The sequence below is a fragment of the Oryctolagus cuniculus genome, chromosome 7 (assembly GCF_051225735.1).
Source record: "Oryctolagus cuniculus isolate XC-2025 breed Fujian yellow rabbit chromosome 7, ASM5122573v1, whole genome shotgun sequence".
NCBI classification, from domain to species: Eukaryota; Metazoa; Chordata; class Mammalia; order Lagomorpha; family Leporidae; genus Oryctolagus; species Oryctolagus cuniculus.
Window position 1 is genome coordinate 47,008,022 of NC_142873.1, and position 25,147 is coordinate 47,033,168.

The 25,147-nt window shown below is 44.4% G+C and overlaps 1 protein-coding gene across 4 annotated transcripts in view; it reads right to left on the reverse strand.

Moving 5' to 3' along the window:
• The window catches only part of SNX27 (sorting nexin 27), an 86,430-nt gene extending 64,228 nt beyond the window's left edge, over positions 1 to 22,202 (reverse strand). Inside the window, exon 1 of one of the 4 annotated variants that reach the window (XM_008264446.5) lies at positions 21,775 to 22,202. In XM_008264446.5, the coding sequence (XP_008262668.1) occupies positions 21,775 to 22,014 (240 nt within the window). In that variant the 5' untranslated portion in view covers positions 22,015 to 22,202. Of the gene's footprint in view, positions 1 to 21,703 lie in introns of all 4 variants that reach the window. The other 3 variants (XM_051857298.3, XM_008264447.5, XM_089299939.1) reach the window with 3 other exon arrangements.
• Positions 22,203 to 25,147: the final 2,945 nt, after the last annotated feature.

Genomic DNA, 25,147 nt, shown 5'->3' on the forward strand with positions numbered 1-25,147 from the left:
AGGATGACTGGAACTATAGGTAATTTAAAAAGTTTAATAGAGCCCTTCTATCATCTTCTCACATATACAGAGCTCTAAAAATGAACTCCCTACCTTCTCCACATTACATTTCCTTGGAAACTGAGTGAAGATATCACAAGTTAGAGAGAACCAGATTGCTGGCACAACAGAAGAGAGACAATTCACTGCTCCACTCTCCCGTTGCGATGTTTCACTGCAAAAGAACTACTCTACTGAACTGTAGAGATCTGTCCTTTTAATTTTGCAAATAAACTATCTGCCTGACTTAAGCTGTGGCTCCATCTAACTCTGCCTTCGTGCTATCTTAGGCAAACAAACCAGAATATATTCTTATATTCTTATTAACTGTCTGAGCAATGATGCTGTACTATTCCTTAAACTCTTGAGATGTGTGACTCAGACACCCATCGGCAATGAATAGAGATGTAAAGCTTGAAGAAGTCTAAGCAAAATTACTACTCTGTACTGCAAAATATCAAGAACTTCTGGGATGCTGTTTCAGAAATGAAGAGTTTCCATCTTAGATGCCAGAACGTTTACTTTACTGATGATGAGAGAAGCATAACTAGAGAAAGGATTCTCTAAAATACAAGGATTCTAAAAATACTTGCACTTTTTCTTTAAGATTTTGTTTGAAAGACAGAGTGACAGAGGGATGGAGGAGAGACAGAGAAAGAGATCTTCCATTCAGTGGTTCACTCACCAAATGCCCTCAACAGCCAGGGCTGGGCCAGGCCAAAGATAGAAGCCTAGAACTCCATCTGGGTTTCCCATATGAGTAGCAGGGACCCAGACAAAAAACTGCAAAATTATCATGTCAATTACTTTTAATGTCAACTTATATCATCTGGAATATGAGATGATAGCTTTGTAAATAGGTAAAAACTCCTTCTGGAAAGCAATTTCACTGGTAATATGCATCTGAAGTCATTAAAATGTTCACATTCCTTCAACACATAATTTCATTACTGAGAATTTATTCTAAGGAAATCACCAAAATATGAGCTCCAAAAGGGCAAGAACTTTACAACAGCATGTAGAACACTTAAGCATATATGGAAAAAATAAACGAAAATAATCCCAAACACAGAAAAGTTAAACAAAAACATATTTAGTATTATTTGGATTGTTTTCAGATTTCTATTCTTACAAAAAGTCAACAGGGGTAGCCCTTTGGCATGGCAATTAAGGCATCACTTGGGATACCACGTCCCATAACAGAGTGCCTAGGTTCATATCCCAGCTCTGTTTCCAATTCCAGGCTCCTGCTAATGCACACTCTGAGAAGTAGCTAGTGATGACTCAAGTATGTGGGCTCCTGACACCCTTGTGGGAGACCCAGAATGAGTTTCTGACCCCTGGCTTCAGCCTGGCTCAGCCCCAGCTTTTGGTGAATGAACCAGCAGATAGGATACCTTGGTCTCTCTCTGCCTTTCAAATTAAAAAAAAAAAAAATGAACTAAACTAATAGTCAACAATGAAGAATAATCAAGAAAATTAAAGCACAACAATTTGGTAAACTCTAAAGCAACCATTTCAAATCATAAATATGGAGGCAGCATTGTGGGATAGCAGGTTAAGCTGCCATTTGAGACACTGCATATCATAGGGGCACAGGTTGGAGTCCCTGTTGCTCTGCTTCAGATCCAGCTCTCTGTTAACTGCCTGGGAAAGCAGTGGGAGATGGTCCAAGTACCTGGGTCCCTGTACCCACGTGGGAGACTCAGATGAATCTCCTGGCTCCTGGCATCTGCCTGACCAAGCCCTGGCCATTGTGGACATTTTGGGCAGTGAACCAGCAGATGGAAGATTTCTCTCTCTGTCTCTCCCTCTTTCTCTATAACTCTGCCTTTCAAATAAATAAATAAATTTTTAAAAATAAATAAAATTATAAAGACTAAAACAACTTAAAAATATTTTTAGGTCAATACTATGTTAAAAAGTGAACTATAGGCCGGCACCTTGGCTCACTAGGCTAATCCTCCGCCTAGTGGCGCCAGCACACCAGGTTCTAGTCCCGGACGGGGCGCCAGATTCTGTCCTGGTTGCCCCTCTTCCAGGCCAGCTCTCTGTTGTGGCCAGGGAAGGCAGTGGAGGATGGCCCAAGTCCTTGGGCCCTGCACCCATGGGAGACCAGAAGTGCCTGGCTCCTGCCATCGGATCAGTGCGGTGCGCCGGCCACAGCACGCTGGCCGCGGCAGCCATTGAAGGGTGAACCAACGGCAAAAAGGAAGACCTTTCTCTCTGTCTCTCTCCCTCACTGTCCACTCTGCCTGTCCAAAAAAAAAAAAAAAAAAAAAAAAAGGTGAACTATAAAAAATGCAAATCTATAGAATTTCAAACAGATAACCTAGGAGAAAATCTAAGAGCTGGGGTCTGGCAATGAGATGTTAGATATAACATCAAAAGCATCATTCATGAATGAAGAAGTTGTTAAACTTTATTAAAATTAAAAACTTCTGCTTTGCAAAAGACATTGTTGTTATAACAAGTCATAGCCTAGGAGACTATCATTTGCTAAACATACCCAAAAAAGCAGTTGTATCCAAATATACAAAGAATTCTTAAAACTCAACCATAAGAAGACAACACCCCCCTAAAAATGGGCAAAATATCTGGAGATACCTCACTAAAGAAAATACACAGATGGCAAATAAGCATACGCAAAGATGCTTGACATCATCAACAGGAAATTGCAAATCAAAATGAGATACTTCTAAATACCTACCAGAATGGTTATAATCCAAAAAACTGTTAATACCAAATGCTGGTGAGAATATGGAACAATTAACAACTCTCATTCATTGTTAGTGAAAATACAAGGGGGCCAGTGCTGTGGTATAGCGGATAAAGCCGCCACCCACAGTGCCGGCATGGGGTTTGAGTCTCAGCTGCTCCACTTTCAATCCAGCTCTCTGCTATGTTTTAGGAAAGCAGTAGAAGATGGCCCTAGTCCTGGGCCCCTGCACCTGCATGGGAAACCTGGAAAAAGCTCCTGGCTCCTGGCTTCAGACTGGCCCAGCTCCGGCCATTGTGGCCATTTGGGGAGTAAACCCACAGATGGAAGACCTCTCTCTCTCTCTCTCTCTCTCTCTCTCTCTGCTTCTGCTTCTCTGTACCTCTGTCTTTCAAATAAATAAATCTTTTTAAAAAAAAAAAAAAGAAAAGAAAAAGAAAAAAGATCTAGGTATTTACCCAATTGAAATGAAAAATTTTATCCACACAAAAACCAGCACACAAACGTTTACTATGGCTTTGTTCATAACTGTCAAAAACTTTAAGTAATCAAGAAGTCCTTCAATACATGAATGGATAAACAAACTGTGGAACAGCCATACAACTGAATATTACTCAGCTAAAAACAGAAATGAGGTATCGAGCCACAACAGAAACACAAAAAACCTTAACTGCATATTGTTAAGGGGAAGAGTGAGTCTGAAAAGGATATACACTATGATTACAATTATATGACTTCCCAGAAAAAGCAAAGATCACTGGTTACCAAGGGCTTAAGGGGAGAAGAAGGATGAATAGGTGAGGCCCAGGGGATTTTTCAGGGCAGTGAAACCACTCTGCATGATAATACACACAACATAATGCATTTGCCAAAATCTATAGATTTTAAGAGCAGGCACATAGTCTAGTGGTTAAAATGCCTACATCCCATATCAGGTGCCTAAGGTTCAATTTCTGGCTCAAGCCCCGGACTCCAACTTCCTGCCAATGCAGATTCTGGGGGATCAGTGATGATGGTTCAAGTAATTGGGTTCCTGCTGCCCACATGGGAGAACTGGATTGGGTTTCCAGCTCCAGGTGCTGTCACCATCTCAGCCACTGTGAATATCCAGGCAGTGAACCAGCAGAGAGATTTCTCTCCCCCGCCCCACTCTGTGTGTGTGTGTGTGTGTGTCAAATAAATAAATTTTTTCTTTTTTTAAAGATTTATTTATTTATTTGAAATGCATAGTTACGGGGCTGGCGCTATGGCGCAGTGGGTTAACACCCTGGTCTGAAGCACCAGCATCCCATATGGGTACCAGTTCGAGGCCTGGCTGCTCCACTTCTGATCCAGCTCTCTGCTAATGCCTGGGAAAGCAGAAGATGGCCCAACTCCTTGGGCCCCTGCACCTGTGTGGGAGACCCAGAAGAGGCTCCTGGCTCCTGGCTCCGGATTGGTGCAGCTCTGGCCATTGCAACCAACTGGGGAGTGACCCAGTGGATGGAAGACCTCTCTCTCTCTCTGCCTCTCTTCTCTCTGTGTAACTCTGACTTTCAAATAAATAAATAAATCTTTAAAAAAAAAAATGACTGATTCTAGCACTAGTGCAGGAAAAATATGAGCCTGGAAAGCTAGAAATGAATCAAAAACAAAATAATATATGTTGATGGGGATATGGCAAAAGGGCACAGGAGTCAACTCAGAGCTACCAATGGAAAACTTGGAGCAACAAAATAAAGTAAAATAAGATTATAATTGAAGTATAAAAAATACATTCAAGGGGTCAGCGCTGTGGTGCAGCAGGTTAATGCCCTGGCCTTAAGTGCTGGCATCCCATATGGGCGCCGGTTTGAGACCTGGCTGCTCCATTTCCGATCCAGCTCTCTGCTATGGCCTGGGAAAGCAGTAGAAGATGGCCCAAGTCCTTGGGCCCCTGCACCCATGTGGGAGACCCAGAAGAAGCTTCTGCCTCCTGGCTTCGGATCGGCACAGCCCTGGCCATTGTGGCCATCTGGGGAGTGAACCAGTGGATGGAAGACCTCTCTCTCTCTCTGTAACTCTGTCTTTTAAATAAACAAATCAATCTTGAAAAAAAATACATTCAAGAGTCCATAAATGGAGATAATCACCTGTCCAGAGGAACGCCAAATAAATTATGTAGCAACGCCACACTACAGAAGGGAGAGCACAGCTCCTGGTTCCTTGACTGCGGGTTGTGCACAGTGACTCCTAGAGCACAGGATGAAAATGGGGGCCAGGGTATCAAGATCAACACCAACAGTCATAAACCAAGCTGCCACTGCACACCCTGGACATGAAATGATGAAAACGGTATTTCATTTCTGTGACCTCTATCCCTTCCCTACCAAAAACCCCACAATCCTGTTTAATTATGAAAACAAAAATCAGGCAAATTCTACTAGTCAGAAGTCCTGCTCTGACCAATATTCCTCAAACTATCAAAGTCATCAAAAATATAGAAAGACTGAGAAACCGTCATAGTCCACAGATACCTAAGGAGGTACAACAACCAGATGTAGCACGGTATCCCAGACAGGATGCTGGAACAGAAAAAGACATTAAGTAAAAACTAAGAAAATCTGAAATACTATAGATATTAACTGAAATAATAATGCATCAACTTTGGTCCATTAAGTTTAACAAATGTATCATGCCATGTAAGATGTTCACTAGGTAGGGAGCTGTATATGGCGGGAGAGGAAGGGCCATATGGGAACTCTATACCATCTGCTCCATCAAACTGATCTAGACGGTAGTCTATGAATTTTTAAAAAGATTACAAATTATATACAACAGTGGGATTTCAACTTCATAAAAATACATAAATACAAAATAGTCAAATATCAAAAGTAGTTGTGTTAAGATTTAAGATTACGGGCATTTTCCCCCCTCTTTTCCATAGTCTCTAAATTACATACTTATATTATTTTTATAATTTTAAAAATTAACTTCTAAAATTAACAATGAAAAGAGGAGCAGACATTTAGCCTAGCAGTTAAGACGCTGGTTAACATGTGCACGACCCGTATCAGACAGCCTGGATTTGATGCCTGGTTCCAGCTCCCGACTTCCTACTGATGCAGATCCTGAGAGGCAGAACTAGTGCCACCCAAGTGGGAGACTTGAGTTCCTGGCTCCCTGCTTTGGACTGGCACAGTCCCAGCTGTTGTATGCATCTGGGGAGTGAGCCAGGAGATAGGAGCTCTTTCTCTCTGTTTCTGTGTGTCACTCCTTTGCTCTCTCTGCCTCTCAAATAAATGAATAATTTTTTAAATGAAAATAATTTCAAAAACAAAACAAAATCAAAGTTGATCTGACCACATTTGTCAAACACTAAATCCCCCAGTTAGACTAGGACTAGCACAACACCTTAGCGAACAAGTAACCAAGAACAGTAACAAGACACAGTGAGCTATTCCATTTTTGGTCACGAAAAAAAAAAATCTGAAATCTTCAAATTAGAAAAATGCCAGTTTTGAAGGAGTCAAATGGTATTTATTTTCACTTACAAAGACTCACAAAGCAATTTCACTAAATTGTCACTTATCCCTGTCTTTTTTCCCTGCTTACCAATCAAAATGGAAACCACCCTGCCTCTCTTCAGTCAGGATTTAACGTAACCACTGGTCAGCCTGAGCAACTGCCTAAATACAAGTGAGCAGAAAACATTACATCAATGTCCCAAAATCACAATTTGTTTTCTCATCTTGATTTTTAAGACCATTGTCATCAGACATCCTTTTAATGCAATCATTCTAACATTTTATTCTTTGCTAGAAAAAGAGCATAAAAGTGTTTTGACTCAGACTATGACCAAAAATAAAACAAATTAAAAAAAAAAAAAACTCAAATTATCCTAATCAGGCCTCATCTTTGGTAAAAAAAAAAAAGGAGAAAAAAAAAGTTAACCATAGATAGACGGAACTAAGCAGGTTTTCAGCATTCTTCTACTTCACAAATCCTTTGGTGCCTTTTTTAAAATAATAAAAGCAAAATTCAATCTTTATACCAGTATTTCGGGTTTTACTTAAGATTTATTTATTTTTGGCCGGCGCCGCGGCTCACTAGGCTAATCCTCCGCCTAGCGGCGCCGGCACACCGGGTTCTAGTCCCGGTTGGGGCGCCGGATTCTGTCCCGGTTGCCCCTCTTCCAGGCCAGCTCTCTGCTGTGGCCAGGGAGTGCAGTGGAGGATGGCCCAGGTGCTTGGGCCCTGCACACCATGGGAGACCAGGAAAAGCACCTGGCTCCTGGCTCCTGCCATCGGATCAGCGCGGTGTGCCGGCCGCAGCGCGCCGGCTGTGGCGGCCATTGGAGGGTGAACCAACGGCAAAAGGAAGACCTTTCTCTCTGTCTCTCTCTCACTGTCCACTCTACCTGTCAAAAAAAAAAAAAAAAAAAAGATTTATTTATTTTTACTTGAAAGGGAGGAGAGAGAGTGAATGTGTGCACGAGAAGGCCCTTCCACTCCATCTGCTGGTTCACTCCCCAAATGGCTGTAACTAGGAAACCCCAGAACTCTATTTGGTCTCTCATGTGGTGGCAGGGGTCCAAGTACTCCTCCATCCTCCAAGCCATCCTCCACTACTTTCATAATTACATTGGCAGAGAGCCGGATGAGAAGCGGAGCAGTGGGGACTTGAACCTGCACTCCAATTTGAGATGCCAGCTTTGCAAGGGGCAGCTCAGCTTGCTGTGCCACAATACCACCCCCTATACCAATATTATTTTTTAAAGATTTATTTTTACTTATTTGAAAGACAGAGTTACAGAGAGACAGAGAGAGAGGTCTTCCATCCACTGGTTCACTCCCAGATGGCTGCAATAGCTGGAGCTGTGCCGATCTGAAGCCAAGAGCCAGGAGCTTCTTTCGGGTCTCCTACGTGGGTGCAGGGGCCCAAGGACATGGGCCATCTTCTGCTTTCCCAGGCCATAGCAGAGAGCTGGATCGGAAGAGAAGCAGCCGGGACTAGAACCGGTGCCCATATGGGATGCCGGAGCTTCAGCCCAGGGCTTTAACCTGTTGTACCACAGCGCCGGCCCATATACAATATTTTTTAAGTGCCTATATCGAGATTATCAGCGGGTCAAGAGAGCATTAGTAACAACAACATTTGGCTCTGGCGAAGTTGAGAAACTGAGGAGTGTGTCAGTCAGCATTCGATGCTCCCAAATAGGCACAAAGAGAATAAATAACTTTTCAAATAAGAGGCTTACTGTCATTGAGAATTTTACCTTTGCTGCATAGCCTACTCACAAAGAATGCCGCTTGAGACAAGGAAAGTACAAATAGGGCTCATCTGTTCTTCAACCTTAATAGCTGCAGCCAGAAGTAACAAGGATTTATAACTTGGGAAGAAGCAGTGATAAGATTCCTCAAATATTCTAATTCTAAGGTAGTCAGTACACAAATATAACCCACTCAGGTAGATTTATTTCTGAATTAATGAGCCATATTTATCATTCAGCAATAAAATTATAATAAAGATTAAGACTTTAAAAAGTGTTTTTAAAATAAAATATGAGTGCAATCAAGCTATTCAGAAAAAAGATTCATTTGTTATCTGGTAACTACTCGTCACCAAGAATAAAAACAAACTCATTTAGTTCCCTTCTAGAATTCAAAATTCCGGTCTAGAATTTCAAAACAGATTTCACATTAAAATTATTAAGGCTATGAGTCTGGCATTGTGGCACAGATTATTAAGCCGTTATCTACAATACCAGCCTCCTATATGGGTGCCAGTTCAAGGGATCCCAGCTGCTCTACTTTCAATCCAGCTCCAAGCTAATGTGCCTGGGAAAGCAGAAGATGGTTCAAGCGCTTGGGCCTCTGCACCCACGTGGGAGAGCAGGATGGATTTCCAATCTCCTAGCTTCAGCCTGGCCTAGGCTTGGCTGTTGGCAGCCATTTGGGGAGTGAACCAGTAGATGGAGGTATATCTCTCTCTCTCAGAAGGTATCTTTATCTCTCTCTCTCTCTGTAATTCTGCCTTTCAAATAAATCTTAAAAAAAAAAAAAAGTTATTAAGGTTATGAACCAGTTCCAGGTTGCCAAGACATACCAAGTTCACACTGTTGTCCTGGCATAATTAACAAGGCCTTTTTCATTCTCAAAAGTGTCCTGTTTTAGGTAATAAAACTATATAGTCCTTCCAGTTTATTTTCATTTTATTTGAAAGAAAGAGAGACAGACAGATAGATCTTCTATTCACTGTTTCACTCTTCAACTGCCCACAAAAGCCCAGTCTGGCCCTGCCAGAAGCCAAAAGCCACAAACTCCATCCCAGTCTCCCACATGGGTGGCAGGACCCAAGCACTTGGGCCATCACCTGCTGCCTCCCAGGGTGTGCATCAGCAGGAAGTTGGACTAATGGCAGAGAAGCCAGGACTCAAACCAGGCACTTTAATATGCAATGCAGGAGTCCCATGCAGCAACTTAACCACTGTGCCAAATGCCCACTCCTCCTCCTAGTTCCAATACATGTCGTCTCTGAGAATGCTGGTTGAGATGTGCATGGTCCCTCGGCACTGGTATTTACTAGCTTAGATAACTGAAGGCAGACTTATGGGGACTTGGAGGAATTGCTCCAAGTTCTCTTGGAAGGAGACAGGGTATAGCAAGAGACTTCAAGCCAACTGGACTTAAGAAAAACCTGAGGCTTCCAGCCTCGCCTTCCTGCCAGTCCTTGTCTGGGTCAGGTGCGTTTTCTGTGTTTTCTTTGTTCCCTGAGTTTATTCCAAGATTGCAACTGTTTACTGATCTGCCAGGCTGCTCCCCAGACCCTATGCTTCCTAAGGGCAAGGACTTCATTTTATGTAAGTTATAAGAATAATCTATTGGCCGGCGCCGTGGCTCACTAGGCTAATCCTCCACCTAGCGGCGCCGGCACACCGGGTTCTAGTCCCGGTTGGGGCGCTGGATTCTTTCCCGGTTGCCCCTCTTCCAGTCCAGCTCTCTGCTGTGGCCTGGGAAGGCAGTGGAGGATGGCCCAAGTGCTTGAGCCCTGCACCCCATGGGAGACCAGGAGAAGCACCTGGCTCCTGGCTTTGGATCAGTGCGGTGCGCCGGCCACAGCGCACCAACCATGGCGGCCATTGGAGGGTGAACCAACAGCAAAAAAAGGAAGACCTTTCTCTCTGTCTCTCTCTCTCACTATCCACTCTGCCTGTCCAAAAAAAAAAAAAAAAAAAAGAAGAAGAATCTATTGTAATTACATTGTTTCATCTCATGAAAACTTAGATGTACCACTTAGTATGAAAAAAAATGTAAGCCCAATTGCTTTACTCACATGCCAAAGCTAAAGAATTACCAGTGAGGTCTTAAAGAAACTTCTGACACTAAAACTCCAAAAATATGTTACAATACTAAATTACTTTGCTTTGACAGGGTTTTTTGCTTTTTCAATTTCTGTCTTTAAAAACTTGATCGGCATATGGCAAGCAAGTCTATGGTTCTATTCAAAAAAATCACAAGGCTGGATGTGACAATGTGTTACTTCTTCACATTTTAACAATGGATGTTTAGAATTGGGAAAAAAAAGGGGGGGCTAGCATTGTTGTATGCCGCCTGTTACGTTGAAAACCCATATGGGTGCTGGTTAATGTCCAGGCTGCTCTACTTCCAACCCGGTTCCCTGCTAATGGCCTAGGAAAAGCAGTGGAATATGGCCCAAGTACTTGGATCCCTGCCACCCACGTGGGAGACCTGGTTGAAGCTCCTGGCTCTGGCCTGGCTCAGCTCCAGCCATTGTGGCCATCTGGGGAGTGTACCAGGGGATGGAAGATCTTTCTCTCTCTCTCTCTCTCTCTTGCACTCTCTGTAGGTCTTTCAAATAAATAAATAAATAATTTACAAAATACATATAACTAAAATAAAAAAAGACTTGGTAAAATAAGCTGCTAAAGGCCAGGCAGGTTTCCCCATCCTAAGTCATTTCACTCCTATGTACACCTTTTCTTAGGCTCCCTCAGTTACTTACCAGCAAAACAACTACAATCATTTCCCAGCACGAACCCTCCTACCTTTGAGTCACTGCCTGCATAGCCAATGTAAAGGCACCCTCCAAATGCTTTTAAACTCACCACAGTAGAAGTTAATTAAATTGAATAAAATCTACTTGCTTTATCAACAACCTTGGTTTGCAAAGTCAGGTAAGTTACCAGAGAGAGAATCAACTTTTTGAAGTCCTACTTCACTGGGATCTCTGAATTATTACACAATGTGATCAGAAGCATGATTCCTCATGTGATCTGGCAAGTTTGTTTTGAGGTCACAGCCTGCACCATGAATCCCAACCTCCCATTTCCTACATATTCACTTTGTCACAAGAGGTACTGTAATGAATGTGAATAGTGTGCATTAATCATTACTACTGCAGAAAAAAATCTTCATCTATGAAAGACAACCTTAAAAATAAATAACAACAGATATACTTCTGAATGGATATAGCCCTTTGGCAACTAAATACCATATTTTAATACAAATGAACGGTTTCTGTAGTGTACAGTCTACTTCAACATACTGGAAAGGGAGAAGGGCACAACAGGATCTTTTCCAAATCAGCAATATGAAAGATAACTGGATAGGTCAGGAAAATCTAGAACAATCTACTAGCACATATCTCAATATAGACATTTCAGTGTCACATCTCCCTGGATTCAAAATACCAGACACAATAAAACTCACTGTTGTTTCCAAGTAAGGATAACAGGTTACCTATCCTATAAAAACAGGTCTAAAAAAAATATGAGTTTTTAATCTTATCAGACTCAAAATGACTGTAATCCTGGGTTAGATCAACTTTACAAAAGTGGCAAACTTTCCAAACCGATCAGCAAAAATACAAGAAAAAGTTTCCAAAACTTTCAGAAGTCTTCACATTTTCCAAGATCTTCAAATATTCATTTAACCAACCTCCCAGTTTTTAAAACAAACTGAATAAATATAATTAAAACTAGATACATACATAGATATAAAAGTAATGCGGCATGGGAGGCGTGGGGGTGGGGGTGAAGATCACCTCTGAGTGAACCTCCCCAAACGTTCTGGGAGAACAGTCGGCCTCTGCAGGCAGCTGGGAGAAGACCAAACAGGCAGCTGACTCCGCAGATCTCTCTGTACTTCTCCAAAGGGAAGCAAACTACCTACCTGTGTATCAAGCCCATAGGATATATCGATCTGTCATTCTAGTCTTCTTCTTAGTCTAGCACAAGATCCTAAAAAATTTCAGAAAGCTAAAGCAGAAACAAATCATCTTTGAAAAGATGTTTTCATATCGCAAGTTCATTGGAGGGAGTACATCTAAGGGTCCTCACTCAGCAACCCAAAGACTTGGCAGCAGGTACATTTCCCAATCATTATGAGAGCCTCACTAGTCGGCAGGGGCCAGTAAGCAATCAACCAGAGACTATACACACACTACCTGACATCTGACTGTTATCACAAAATTGCATCCTGAAGGACTTGCCAAATTACTAACAGAAAGCAAAATCCACTTTGACCACCACCAACTATTAGACTCATGTAAAGGATCTTCACATCAATTTTCATTGTAAAGGTAGGCTTAGGTGTAAATTTTAATGCCACACTGTTTCCCATCTGTCTCCAGTCCCCTCAACTCCCAAAAACACGCTCATGCCAAAGTAAAAAAATTAAAGGAAGTATCTTCAATTCAGAGGAACAGACTTGGAGAAAAGTTCAGTTCAAACAGAAGGTCACACGGAAGGCAGAGCATACGTGGGTCTGCAGCATACAAAGACAAAAATATTATCAACTGCAATCACAACAGTATGTAGGTACGGTTATTTAAAACATCAGAGAAAGAGAAGCAGATATTTGAGAAGCTAGACTGGATTGTGAAGTAAAATATATACACAAATGAAAGGCAACCAGCTCCTCACCAGCTGTTCCCAGCTCTGGGTGTTAGAGCTTAGTTGTTCTTAGTTCTCTTCTTTTTATAGCACAAGGCAGTCCAAGAGGCTATATGCTCTGAAATTCTTCTAATAGTGGTTTTCCTCTTGGAAAAGTTACTCAACTTCTTCTTGTAAATAATTAAATAAAAACTAACTTCACAGGAAGTCCTGGATATTAATGCAGGTAAAGTCTTTTTTTTTTTTTATTTTATTTTTTTTTTATTTGAAGGGCAGAGTTAGAGGCAGAGGCAGAGAGAGAGGTCTTCCATCTGCTGGTTCACTCCCCAATTGGACACAACAGTCAGAGCTGTGCCGATCCAAAGCCAGGAGCCAGGAGCTTCTTCTAGATCTCCCATACAGGTGCAGGAGCCCAAGGACTTGGGCCATCTTCTACTGCTTTCCTAGGCCACAGCAGAGAGCTGGTTCGGAAGTGGGGCAGCCAGGATTCGAACCGGTGCCCATATGGGATGCCAGCACTGCAGGTGGCAGTTTTATCTGCTAAGTCACAGCACAGGCCCCGAATTTTACTGTATAAGATCTTAGAATATAAATGGACCTGCGAGGCTGGCATTGTGGCATAGCGGGTAAAGCCACAGCCTTCAGTGCCGGCATCCCATATGGGTACCAGTTCAAGTCCTGGCTGCTCCACTTCTGATCCAGCTCTCTGCTATGGCCTGGGAAAGCAGTGGAAGATGGCCCAAGTCCTTGGGCCCCTGCACCCATGTGGGAGACCCAGAAGAAGCTTCTGCCTCCTGGCTTCGGATCGGCACAGCCCTGGCCATTGTGGCCATCTGGGGAGTGAACCAGTGGATGGAAGAACTCTCTCTCTCTGCCTCTGCTTCTGCCTCTCTGTAATTCTGTCTTTCAAATGAATAAATCAATCTTTCAAAAATTAATAAAATTCAAACTTCTTAACATTACTTTAAGATCTTTTTTTGATTTCATTTCAACATTCTTTTCCAGTCTCTATTATCACAACTGTCTACAGACAAGCAGCAACTTTAGGCCCTTTGCTGTCCTAAGAACTTTACCCATTTTTCCCCTTTGGTCATTTCCTCAGCCTTAAAATCCTTCCCCTTTCTCTGCTAATGGAATTATACTGTCCTTCAAGCACAGTTTAAATCCATTCCATGGGGCTGGGGTTGGGTAGGGGCAGCGCAGCACTGTGGCATAGCTGGTTAAGCAGCCATCTGCAGTGCTGGCATCCCATGTGTGTGTTGGCTGCTCCATTTACAATCCAGCTCCCTGCTAATGTGCCTGGGAAAGCAGCACAAGATGACCCAAGTCCTTGGGCCCCTGCACCCACATGGGAGACCTAGAAGAAGCTCCTGGCTTCAGTCTTGCCCAGCCCCTGCCATTACAGCCATTTGGGGGGTGAACTAGCAGTTGGAAGATCTCTCTCTCTCTCTCTCTGTCTCTCCTTGTCTTTCTGTAACTGCCTTTTAAATAAACAAATAAATCTTAAAAAAGACAAAAAACCTTCCATGGCCTCTCCTCCCACTTTCCTCTAAATTCCCACTGTGGTTTCGCTTATCTTCATTCCCTCATTTTGCTTCACACACAGTACACTGGATGCACACCTGAGAGCAGGAAGCAGGCACACTGCGACTCAAGCAAGCTTGGCAGCACTTTACACCCAGTCTGTGCTTCACTGTGGAGCCAGCTGAGTACGAGGTAACAAAAGCCGGCCAGCAGCAGGAGAAGAGACGCTCTGAATCAACATTCAGACAGTGGATCAGCATCTAACAAGTTGTGACAGCAACACAGTGGACCACCACCAGCACTCGAAAATCATAACAAACAAATCAAATACTCAACAGACTAAAAAATATATGTGAACAGTGCCAGTAAATACAGATTTTGTGAAACCTCATGGGATTTTTACATACATGTTAGGCTGTAATATATAAAATGCACCTCTTACTGTCAGTTGAAATTAAAATTTGTAATTGCCTAAAGATTTTTTCCAAATATGGGACAGAACTGTACCACCCACATGTGTGTAATAATGTATGTGTGTACACAGCACCTATGTAACAGGCTCTTACTGGCCTGCCTGGGTATGCACAGAAAATACCTACATAGTTGTAGTTTAAAAAACTGAAAGAACCTAACTCGCTCTAACCCAAACCACACAATACCTTTGTCAGTAACGCCATCATCTAATGAATGAACTCGTGACAGATCCTGCTCACAAAGCACTCTGCAATAATCATAAATTCTTAGTGTTTGCTTGTCAATTAAGTCTCTGTTCATCTACCAGATCCTAAGAATTATTCCCAATGAGATTTATCTTTAAAAATAATTGTCCTGGAGAGCATGGTAACAAGCTCTTACATGAAACAAACTGGTTAGCTGTGACTGGAAAGAGAACTATTCTTCACCATAACAAGACCCAGACAAATGTTTATACTACTAACGAGAGATCTTTTCCTGGTCACAGCAATCTGTGGAAGTGATTTCTGAGAGGAAAGTAATGTTACTTTCAAAGTTAGTTTTTATTTGTCCACAACTGCCTATGAAATTACTAGTATTTTTGAAGTGATATTGTGACTGCCATGCTCTCTTCACTGCTAACCAACAGAATGAAGACACCAACGATAAGGGCAAAGAATGCATGCGTTAATCTGGTCTCCCACCAGAAGGAAGGCAAAGGAAGACAGAGGGTAAACAAAAATAGAAGACTGTTAACATTTCACAACTGCAGAGGTTTTAAGAATTTAACCAAATTGTGAACATTCTAATGGGGCATGGCCTTTGGCACAGAGCTAAGATGCTGCTTGGGAGACCTGCACCCCATCCTAGTCTCTGGGCTTTTGTTCTGGCTCTGCTTCCAATGCTAGCTTCCTGCTGTGGCCCATGCTGCGAGTGGAAGGTATGGCTGCAGGTCTTGGGTCCCTGCCACCCACATGGGAGACCCAGATTATGTTCCAGGCTCCTGGTTTTGGCTTGTCCTTGTCTTGGCTGTTGCAGGCATTTGGGAAGTGAACTAGTAGATGGAAGGTCTCTGTCTCTGTATCTCTGCCTTTCAAATAAAATGACAAATTTAAAAGAGTAGTAATTTTAAATAACTAGTCATAGTCAAGAACAGTTCACTACTAACAGTCAAAAATAGCTGGGGGGAAAAAAAAACACAAAGAAACAGAAAATATACTAGATTTAAAATTCAAAGACCTGGGTTTAATTCTGGTTGCTACTCATTCATGCAATTCTGTTTCCTCTCTTATAAAACAGGATAATGCTCAGATTCATTCAGCAAGTATTTAGTTTTCAAAAAGATTTATTTTATTTATTTGAAAGGCAGAGTAGGAGAGAGAGAGGGAGAGATCTTCTGTCTGCTGGTTCACTCCCCAGATGGTTGCAACAACTCAGTCTTGGCCAAGCTGAAGCCAAGAACTTCATCCTAGTTTCCCATGTGACTGACAGAGGCTCAAGTACTTGGGGCCATCTTCCTCTGCCTACCCAAGTGCCTTGGCAGGCAGTTAGATCAGAAGCAGAGCTGCTAAGACTCAAACCTGTACTCAAATTGAATGCTGGCATCGCAAGTTGCGGCTTAACCCACTGTGCCTTAACACTGCTCCCCGCCGCAAGCAAATATTTATTTAAGAATCCTTTCTACATGCCAGAAAACATTTGGGTAGGAATACAACAAATACATAGCATTTGATGCAGTTCCTGGCTTCAAGGAACTTACAACTTACTTCACAGGAAAGCAAATGTAAAAATGCTACCAATTATAACACAATATACACACTGCAAAGTGGTAAAATTATTATTATTACTATTAACTTGTTCTGTCTCTCAACTGTCCATCTTTATTGTACAAACTTAGCAAGAGACAATAAATAAAGTGCACATGATCAGATAGGGTAATTAGTACTTAACTGGTTTTTCACTTAGGCTGGAGTTCAGGAGCCTAACAAATCACTATTTGTTAGCATAGTCTTTGCTCAAGATTCTCAGTGTTCCCATGGAGACTGAATGAAGAATCCAAGGCATATCATCTGCAGTGTCACTCTAGGTATACGGCGAGGGATGTGAGGTGACTACCCACCACTGGCAAGAAGCAAAGACAAAAGGCTTCCAGGTCCAAACACACTGAATACTAACCCTTAAAAGGTAAGCCCCAGAGCTCACACTTCTGACAGGCACACCCACATGATTCTTCTGCACACTAAAGCTTGATTGAGAACCACAGCCATAAAAAGTTCCTCTGATCAATAACCATGATTTCAAACACTGTTACCAAAATCTCCGTGCAGATCTGAGCCAAACAGAATCCAGTTACAGTTAAGAATGCAGTTCCTCAGAAGGTACTTAGCAGTCACTATTATATGACTCGCACAATCAGTAAGAATACGTCTTGTGGCAATAACCTCTTTTTATTTACTAATTTTCAAACTTTCACACAAGATGAAATTTAAAAACTGACTTTCAATACATAAATGGATATAGATGTAAGATTTATCTTATGGGCCGGCGCCGCGGCTCACTAGGCTAATCCTCCGCCTAGCGGCGCCAGCACACCGGGTTCTAGTCCTGGTCGGGGTGCCGGATTCTGTCCCGGTTGCTCCTCTTCCAGGCCAGCCCTCTGCTGTGGCCAGGGAGTGCAGTGGAGGATGGCCCAGGTGCTTGGGCCCTGCACCCCATGGGAGACCAGGAAAAGCACCTGGCTCCTGGCTCCTGCCATCGGATCAGCGCGGTGCGCCGGCCGCAGCGCGCCGGCCGCGGCGGCCATTGGAGGGTGAACCAACGGCAAAGGAAGACCTTTCTCTCTGTCTCTCTCTCTCACTGTCCACTCTGCCTGTCAAAAAAAAAAAAAAAAAAGATTTATCTTATGGCTTAACTTTCACATGGGAGTGTTAATGGGCTAATACATTATCTGGTAGCTACAGAGGACAAAAGTACATCAGAGTCCTGGCTGCTCCCTTTCCGATTCAGCTTCCTGCTAATGCCTCTGGGGATGCAGTGGAAGATGGCCCAAGTGCTTGGGCCCCTGCCACCCATATGGAAGACCTGGCTGGAGTTCCTGGCTCCTGGCTTTGGCCTGGCCCAGACTTGCCTCTTGTGAACAACAGATGGAAAAATCCTGATTTCTGTCTCTCCCTCTCTGTTGCTCTGCCTTTCAAATAAATAAATCTTAAAAAAAAAAAAAAAGATGTGTGTGTTGGGGGATGGTCAGCATTGTGGCATTAGCAAGATGAAGCTGTCACTTGCCACGCTGACATCCTATACTGGGCCACTGGCTGGAGTCCTGGCTGCTCCACTTCTGATCCTGCTTGCTAATACACCTGGGAAAGCAGCAGAAGATGGCCCAAGTGCTTGGGCCCCTGCATCCAAGTGGGATGGAAGACCCAGATGGAGTTCTAGGTTCCTTACTTCAGCCTGGTCCAGTGCTGACTGCTGTGGCTTTTTGGAGAGTGAACCAGCAGATTGATCTCTCTACTTCTCCCTCTCTCTCTGTCACTCTGCCTTTCAATTAAATAAAATAAATCTTAAAAAAAGAAATAACATAAAAAAGAATGAAAGCATATACTCTCTGACAAGCACAAATATATCATGACTTTGAATGTTTGCAAGCCAACTTTAGGGGTCCATGAATAAAGACCACACTATCAAAATACCAAAGAAAAAATAATCAACAGACAAAGCTAATCACTCAAAATTATAGGCGGTCCTATATCCACAGTCACTGCACACTAAAACCCTCCTAAAGGCACTCTCAAGAAATCAATCAAAGGCCCCTGGAACTATTTTAACCTTAAGAAAATTAACCTGAAGTCAGTTCCTTCACGTACTGTATAATTAGTGCAAAGACATTTATTTTGGTTCTATCGGTTGAACACATACTTAGCTCATTAGCCCCCAGGTACATACACATAAAAGGGAAGACACTCAGTGTATGTTACACTGGGAAAAATTACAAGCTGGAGATTAACATTGCTGGTCCAGGAAACTTTCCATCTGCAGTAAAATGTGGCGCCCACAGGGCTTGTTCCTACTGTAACACCAAGCCTCACAGCACCCTGTTTCCCAACCCAGCCAGAATCTAGTCAGTTCTGAAAGGGGAAAGGACAAACTGAACCATACTGGGCACTTAGTTTAACAATTGTTCCAAGTTTCAATGAGCACAGAGCCTTGATAAGCAGACTTATCAAGACAAACACAAATAAACTGATGCTCTCAATTGAGGTCAACCTTGTATCCCATTAAATCTCAAAGTTATTCTTTCACACAAAGTTACTCTATTCTTGCACAAAATTGTAGTCTAAGAAAATTGGAATCACACAATTTGTAAGGGAAGTGTCTAAAACAGGAAAAGTCTTAAACAGTAACTATCAAGGTCCAGATAGCCTCCTGTGACTTAACCAAAGGGCACCTACACAAGGACAACTGCCCTGCCCCTAACGCTGACCCCACTGGCCACTTCATCAACATGCAAAGCCTTCCCAGGATAGGGAGGTGAACTTAAAGAAGCTAAGTTGGAGACGGAAGAAAAGCTTTAAAGAATGTTCATTACCTAAAGAATACTTTAGGAAAATTAGCATCAAGATTCAACAAGTAGCAGGCAGAGATCCCCCTCAAGAATCACTTCTGTCTGTATTTCCTCCTGTCACTGGAAAACCTATGCAGAAGATGCAGACTTCGGAAGAAAGGAAAGAGAAAGAAAGAAACCGCATTGAGGTTTAGAAGTCGTAAAGAGTTTACCAACCAGCTCAGCTCTGTGTTACAACTGTCACTACTTCATTATAGTATCAGAGAAGTTTCAAAGAATTTGGAAATCAAAATACCTTCAGTTGGAAGGGTGAGAAATCAATGCCAGGAAGATTTCCGATCATCACTACCTCTTAGGGAGGTCTTTTAGGCTAGGACGGTTTTTTCCCCAGCCCACTAAAAGACAGAAAACTCTCCACTCACCACTGAGGATGTGCCAAAAAGTAATGTCTTTTCTTTAGAAGGAAAAGACTCCCTGGGTTCCCAGCAGGAAGCTGGACCTGAGGCAAAGTCCTTGGATCTGTCCTAGGAGACCATCTGAGGACTCCCTTGCAGCACCCGGCTTCCATCTGGGCGCCAAAGGAGAAGCCACCAACTCTGTGTGCTGCATGTATACATCCACAGATCACAGAAGCTGTATCCTCCTGCAGAAGTATTTGTTAGTTCCTTAAGGGCTTTAAAGAGTAAATTCTTTAGATCTGGATGATAACTTTCTAATTTTTAAATAATTTAGTCGTAAATTTACAAATTAAATGGCTGGTTCCAAAGTTAACTTCGAAAGAGAAAGGAAAATGACAGTTTGAAGAGTTTCTATCAGAAGGAAACATCAGCTACAGACTGAGCAATCTACAAAGAAAATAATTCGATGCCCAGGTACAAGAAATCAAAAAGTCATTATTGCATTCTAAATCTGAATACCTTGTCTCCCCCCATCACCACCAAATTAAGAACGTATTGCCAGAGAATGCTAGTAAACAGTATGTGGGACATGAATGAAAAAAAAAAAAAAAGCATCTGTTTACAGAAGGACAGTTGCTTCAATGGGCTCCTCTTTCTTTCTTGAGGTGGAGTTACAATAGAGTAAGAATGTCAAGGAGAAGGGCAAGGGCACCAGATGAGCAGACTTGCAGACTAAAAGCCAGACTTGCAAGATATTATCTGCCTGCAAACTTTGGGCAAACCTACTCTTTCACTAGAGGAAAGCCTATGGTTGCAGATCAGACAGAAAAAATGAGAAAGACTTCATGTTTGCAAATCCACGCATGAAGGGAAGGGGTAAAAGTGAGAAAAATATGAATATACAAAACAGATTCGATAAGAAACACAGATTTGAAGACTGCTGAGGAGAACGAAGACAATGAGAGCATAAACTACCCACTTGCCAACCAGCGATCACTATATGAATTTTAATACAGAGTACAAAAAATGCAAATGCAACGCAGAGATTAGGGTCGTGGAGGAGGTGTGCACAGAAATCGCAAGACAAGGCAACATCCTGCGAGAGCTCCAAGTGATGCAGCGGGGAAGTAAGGATGAAGGCAGGAGTGGGGGGGGGGGGGGACTGCAGCAGGAGAAGAGGGTGGGTTGCAGCAGCAGCAGGGGCCTTAGAAAGAGAAGGAAGGGAAAGCAACCCAGAGGAGAGAACAGGATAGTCAAGTGCGATTTCACAAGAGGACAGAGTAGGAGAGGAAATGGAGAAGGGGATATTCGAAAAAAGCGGAAAGGTCAAAGGCCAAAAGGGGGTTGCAGTCCGGGGCAAGCAGGAGCGTGGTGCAGGAGTGAAGGCAGGGGGATGTGCTCACGGAGACACTCGACTCAAGATCAGGGTGAGGACTCGGAGCACCCAGCTGAGAAACTAATGTCCACCTCCGCCCTCCCCCAAACGCATGCAAGGTCTACACTCCTGGGGGCTCAGGAGAGGGACACGAGGTGGGATGGAAAAATACAGGGGTGCTTAACCATAGGCAGGGGGTGAGGGGGCGAGAGAGGCACGAAAAAGGAGCGGCATGGGAGAGACGCTGTTTCCGGAGTTCGAGTAGGAGCAGACCGGAGGTCCTGCTTGCTTGGGCGAGGACGGAAGGGACAGTCCATAGGGGCTGAGGGCAGTGGTGGTGACCAAGAAACTATGATGCTGAAGGGGAACTTGGGGAGGACACGGTACCGGGTTCGTTAGGAGGAAGACGAGAGTGAGGAGCAGCAAGCAGCGTGCCAAGGGGGAAGGGGTGGGGGGTGGGGGGCAGAAGAAAGCCAAAGGGAAGTGGGCAGGGGCAAAGGCACTGGGGGGGGGGGGGTGCCACGGCAGAAAACCGGAGAGCACGGGGAGGGGAGTGGGAGTCACAGAAACCCGCGGGCGCAGGAGGGGTCAACCCACCAGGAGGTGCCAGGCAGCGGAGGCCAGGAGGGGGTGAGGGTCCCGAGGGCTGGCTCGGGGGTTGGGGGAGGTGCGGCCTCAGGGTGACAGGGGCAGAGGGGAGACGCAGGGACAGGCGGAGGGGGACGGGGAGGGTGGAGCGGCGCGCGACCCCGATACTCACACCTCCAGGATGCGGTCCCCCTTGCGCACCCCGGCCCGATCGGCCGCCCCCCCGGGCAGCACGGCGCTCACATGCTGCAGCGGCGCGTACAGCTCGCCGTTGATGCTCCGCAGTTGCCCGCCCTCGCTCACTTGGCCCCGCACGTTGAAGCCGTAGCCGGACTCGGACTTGACGATGCGCACGACCCGCGGGCCGCCGCCTCCCCCGCCGCCGTTCCCGGTGCAGTGGAGCCCAGAACCCCCACCGCCGCCGCCACCTCCGTTCCTGTGAGGGGCTGAGGGGTGAATCCCTTCCCCGTCCTCGTCCGCCATCTTGCGAGCAAGCGAGCCGTACCCCCGCCCCCCTACGCCTCCACTCCCTCCCAGCGCGCGCTCGCCCTTCTCAGCAACCGCGCGACCCCCAACGCGCGCGCCCGCTCCGCAAGCCGCGGGACCGAGTCGGCCACGGAGCCGCTCGCTGAGGGAAAAGGGGAGGCGAGGGGCGGGGGCAAACGGAGGATTGGGCACCGCGAGGCCTCCTGGGAGGTGTAGTTTGGGGCTGGTGGGGGGCGGGGCGGAGGCTGGGTCCGGGCCTGAGCGGAGGTTGTATGACGCATCCAGGGGCACAGCCTGCTGGGAGTTGTAGTTTACTTCTGAAGGATATTTTAGCATTTCATCTGTTGGTTGGAGAGCAGCTAACCCAGTACAGAGCGTGGCGAAATGATTCAGCTGATGCCGAGGGGCAAGCTTATTTCATCCCTTTCATCTCGTAAATTAGTGTTTGTGATTCGACGCAGTCTTAAATTACATCAAATCATTTGCTCAAGAACTCCTGTGTTCCCATACATAACTTTATTGGATGGCCCCAACAACCTTGAGAGACAACTCGACCGTGAATCAGTTTCCCTGTTTCACATAATAGGAAACTGAGCCTCAGAGTGCCTGAAGTCATCCAGCTATTAAGTAACAGGAACTAAGGCCCAGTTATTTTTGCGCAACTTTCTTTTCGTGTATTGCAAACACAGAAAAACTATGCCCCAGCTACATGAAAAGCATATGGGAGAGAAGACTACAATCTCAGTGATTTGGAACTGGATGTGAGGATGGGGAGTAATAATTTCAATTGAGCAATAATTCTTTTAAAGAGATTTATTTATTTATTTGAAAGTCAGTTACAGAGAGAGAACAGAGAAATCTTCCATCTGCTGGCTCACTCCCAAAATGGCCATAATGACTAGGGCTGGGCCAGGCCAAAGCCAGGAGCCAGGAGCTTCTTCTGGGTCTTCCATCTGGGTGCAGGGGCCATCTTCTGCTTTCCCAGGAACATTAGCAGAGAGCTGGATAGGAAGTGGAGCAGCTGGGACTCAAACCACTGCTCATATGGGATGCCAGTGTTACCAGTGGCTTAACTTGCCGCACCACAGCACCAGCCCCTGAGCAATAATTTTGAGGTTACCCCCAACCGCACAAGCAGTTCTTTGCAAATGAGAACAATCGATTTTTTTTGACCACCTACCAGAACACAAATTTTGCATATTGTGGAGTGACTAGTAAAGGCAAGGTAGATCAAGGGTAAAATTAACCAAAATAGCTTCCTTAAGCAATTACTACTCAAGTAGTAATTTTACCCTACCCATAGGGTAATAAATGTTACAGTTTTATGGATGCTATAGAAAATGCAAGATTCCTGGGTCGGAAATAAGGGGCTGTTATGACACAGGAAGCGAGATGAGCTGCAGCACGTCTGTGTCAGTTCCCCTCACTCCCACCAAGTCCCACAGAGAGGGAACGAAGGACTCAGGTGAATACTGTGCACTTGGATTTTCTTACCCCGAGAAACACTGAGCATGAGGAAGCTGCAGCTTTACAAGCAGCAGGAAGCAGATCTGCTCTTGGTCCTGGGGAGAGACATTACTGCATCCCTCAAAGTTGGTTGCTGAAAAATGACCCTGGTAAAAAACAAACAAACAAACAAAAAAAAACCTTTCAGGGGGACCAGTGCTGTGGCATAGTGGGTTGAGCTGCCTCCTTCAGTGTTGGCACCTCATACGAGTGCCCATTTGGGTCCCCACTGCTCCACTTCCAATTCAGCTCTCTGCTGGAACGCCTGGGAAAGCACTGGAAGGTGGCCCAAGTGCTTGGGTCCCTGCACCCATATGGAAGACCCGGAAGAAGCTTCTGGTTCTGATTTCTGTCTGGCCCAGCTCTGGCCATTGCGGCCATTTGGGGAGTGAGTCAGTGTATGGAAGATCTCTCTCTCTGTGTCTCTCTCCAATTCTCTGTGTCTCTGCCTTCCAAATACAATAAAACAAAATCCTTTTTAAAAGTTCATGGAAAATGGAATTAAAAGAAGAAAACAGAAAGCATTCAGGAACTTGCATTCTTGGCACACTCAGGAAGATGGGCAGAAGCATGAAGGACCCCCAAAGGACTAGCGCCTACCACTTCTAAGCACTTTATATCCATAATCTCATTCAATCTTCACAGCCTCAAAATGTCTCCTAATTTATAAAGGAATAAACAGGCATGGAGAGGCGGTACAGCTAATAAACAATGAATGCAGGACAGGCAGAAGACTTACAAAAGCAACAAACAACCTCCTGAAAGAACTGAGGGACTCTACAAGGGTTTCCAGGAATTTCTCAGAGAGGAAGGGACCTAGTAAGAGAATTGAGATCTCACAAAATATGGGATGATGATTCAAAGTCATTATAATTAGAACATAAAAATTAGTGTGACCTTATTTTCCAATGAAGCTAATGAAGGAGGACCTTGATTAGTTAAGCAAATATGGAAAGTAATAAAGTAGGAATAAAAATTCTGCTGCAAAATAACAGTGGCATTGGGTTGAATCATTTGGTTTGAACTGAGCTCTGAGTGGGAAGGGACCTACCTACTGCAGCACAGCATCAGAGAGGGGAAAAAGAATCTCTGCTAAAAGAGCTGTTTCATTTGTCTGATCAAATATTCTGAAGATGTAGTCCATTCTGGGCTCTGTCGTAGTGGCTAAGGATGCAGAGATAGGTTTTACCCTGTGGGTGGGTAGCAGGACATACACAGTCTAACTTACAAAACTTGGTTGCATTGCTACACTGGGACATGTGTGAAATGCCATTTTTGTAAAGTGAAAGCTATTGCCATATTGTTTGTTTTCACAGAAGATTAGAACAACCTCATGGGAGCCAGCATTGTGGCACAGAGTTTAAACCGTTGCTTGTAAAGCTGGTATCCCTTATCAGAGTGCCAATCGTCAGTCTTGGCGGCTCCACTTCTGACGCAGCTCCCTGCTAATGCGCCTGGGAAAGCAGTGGAGGATGGCCCAAGTACTCAGGCCTCTGCACCCACCTGGGAGACACAGATGGAGCTCCTGGTGTCAGCCTGGCCCAGACCTGGTAGTTTCGGCCATCTGGGGAGTGAAGAAGTGGAGGGAAGAGCTCTCCTTCTCTGCCTCTCCCTCTTGCCTTCT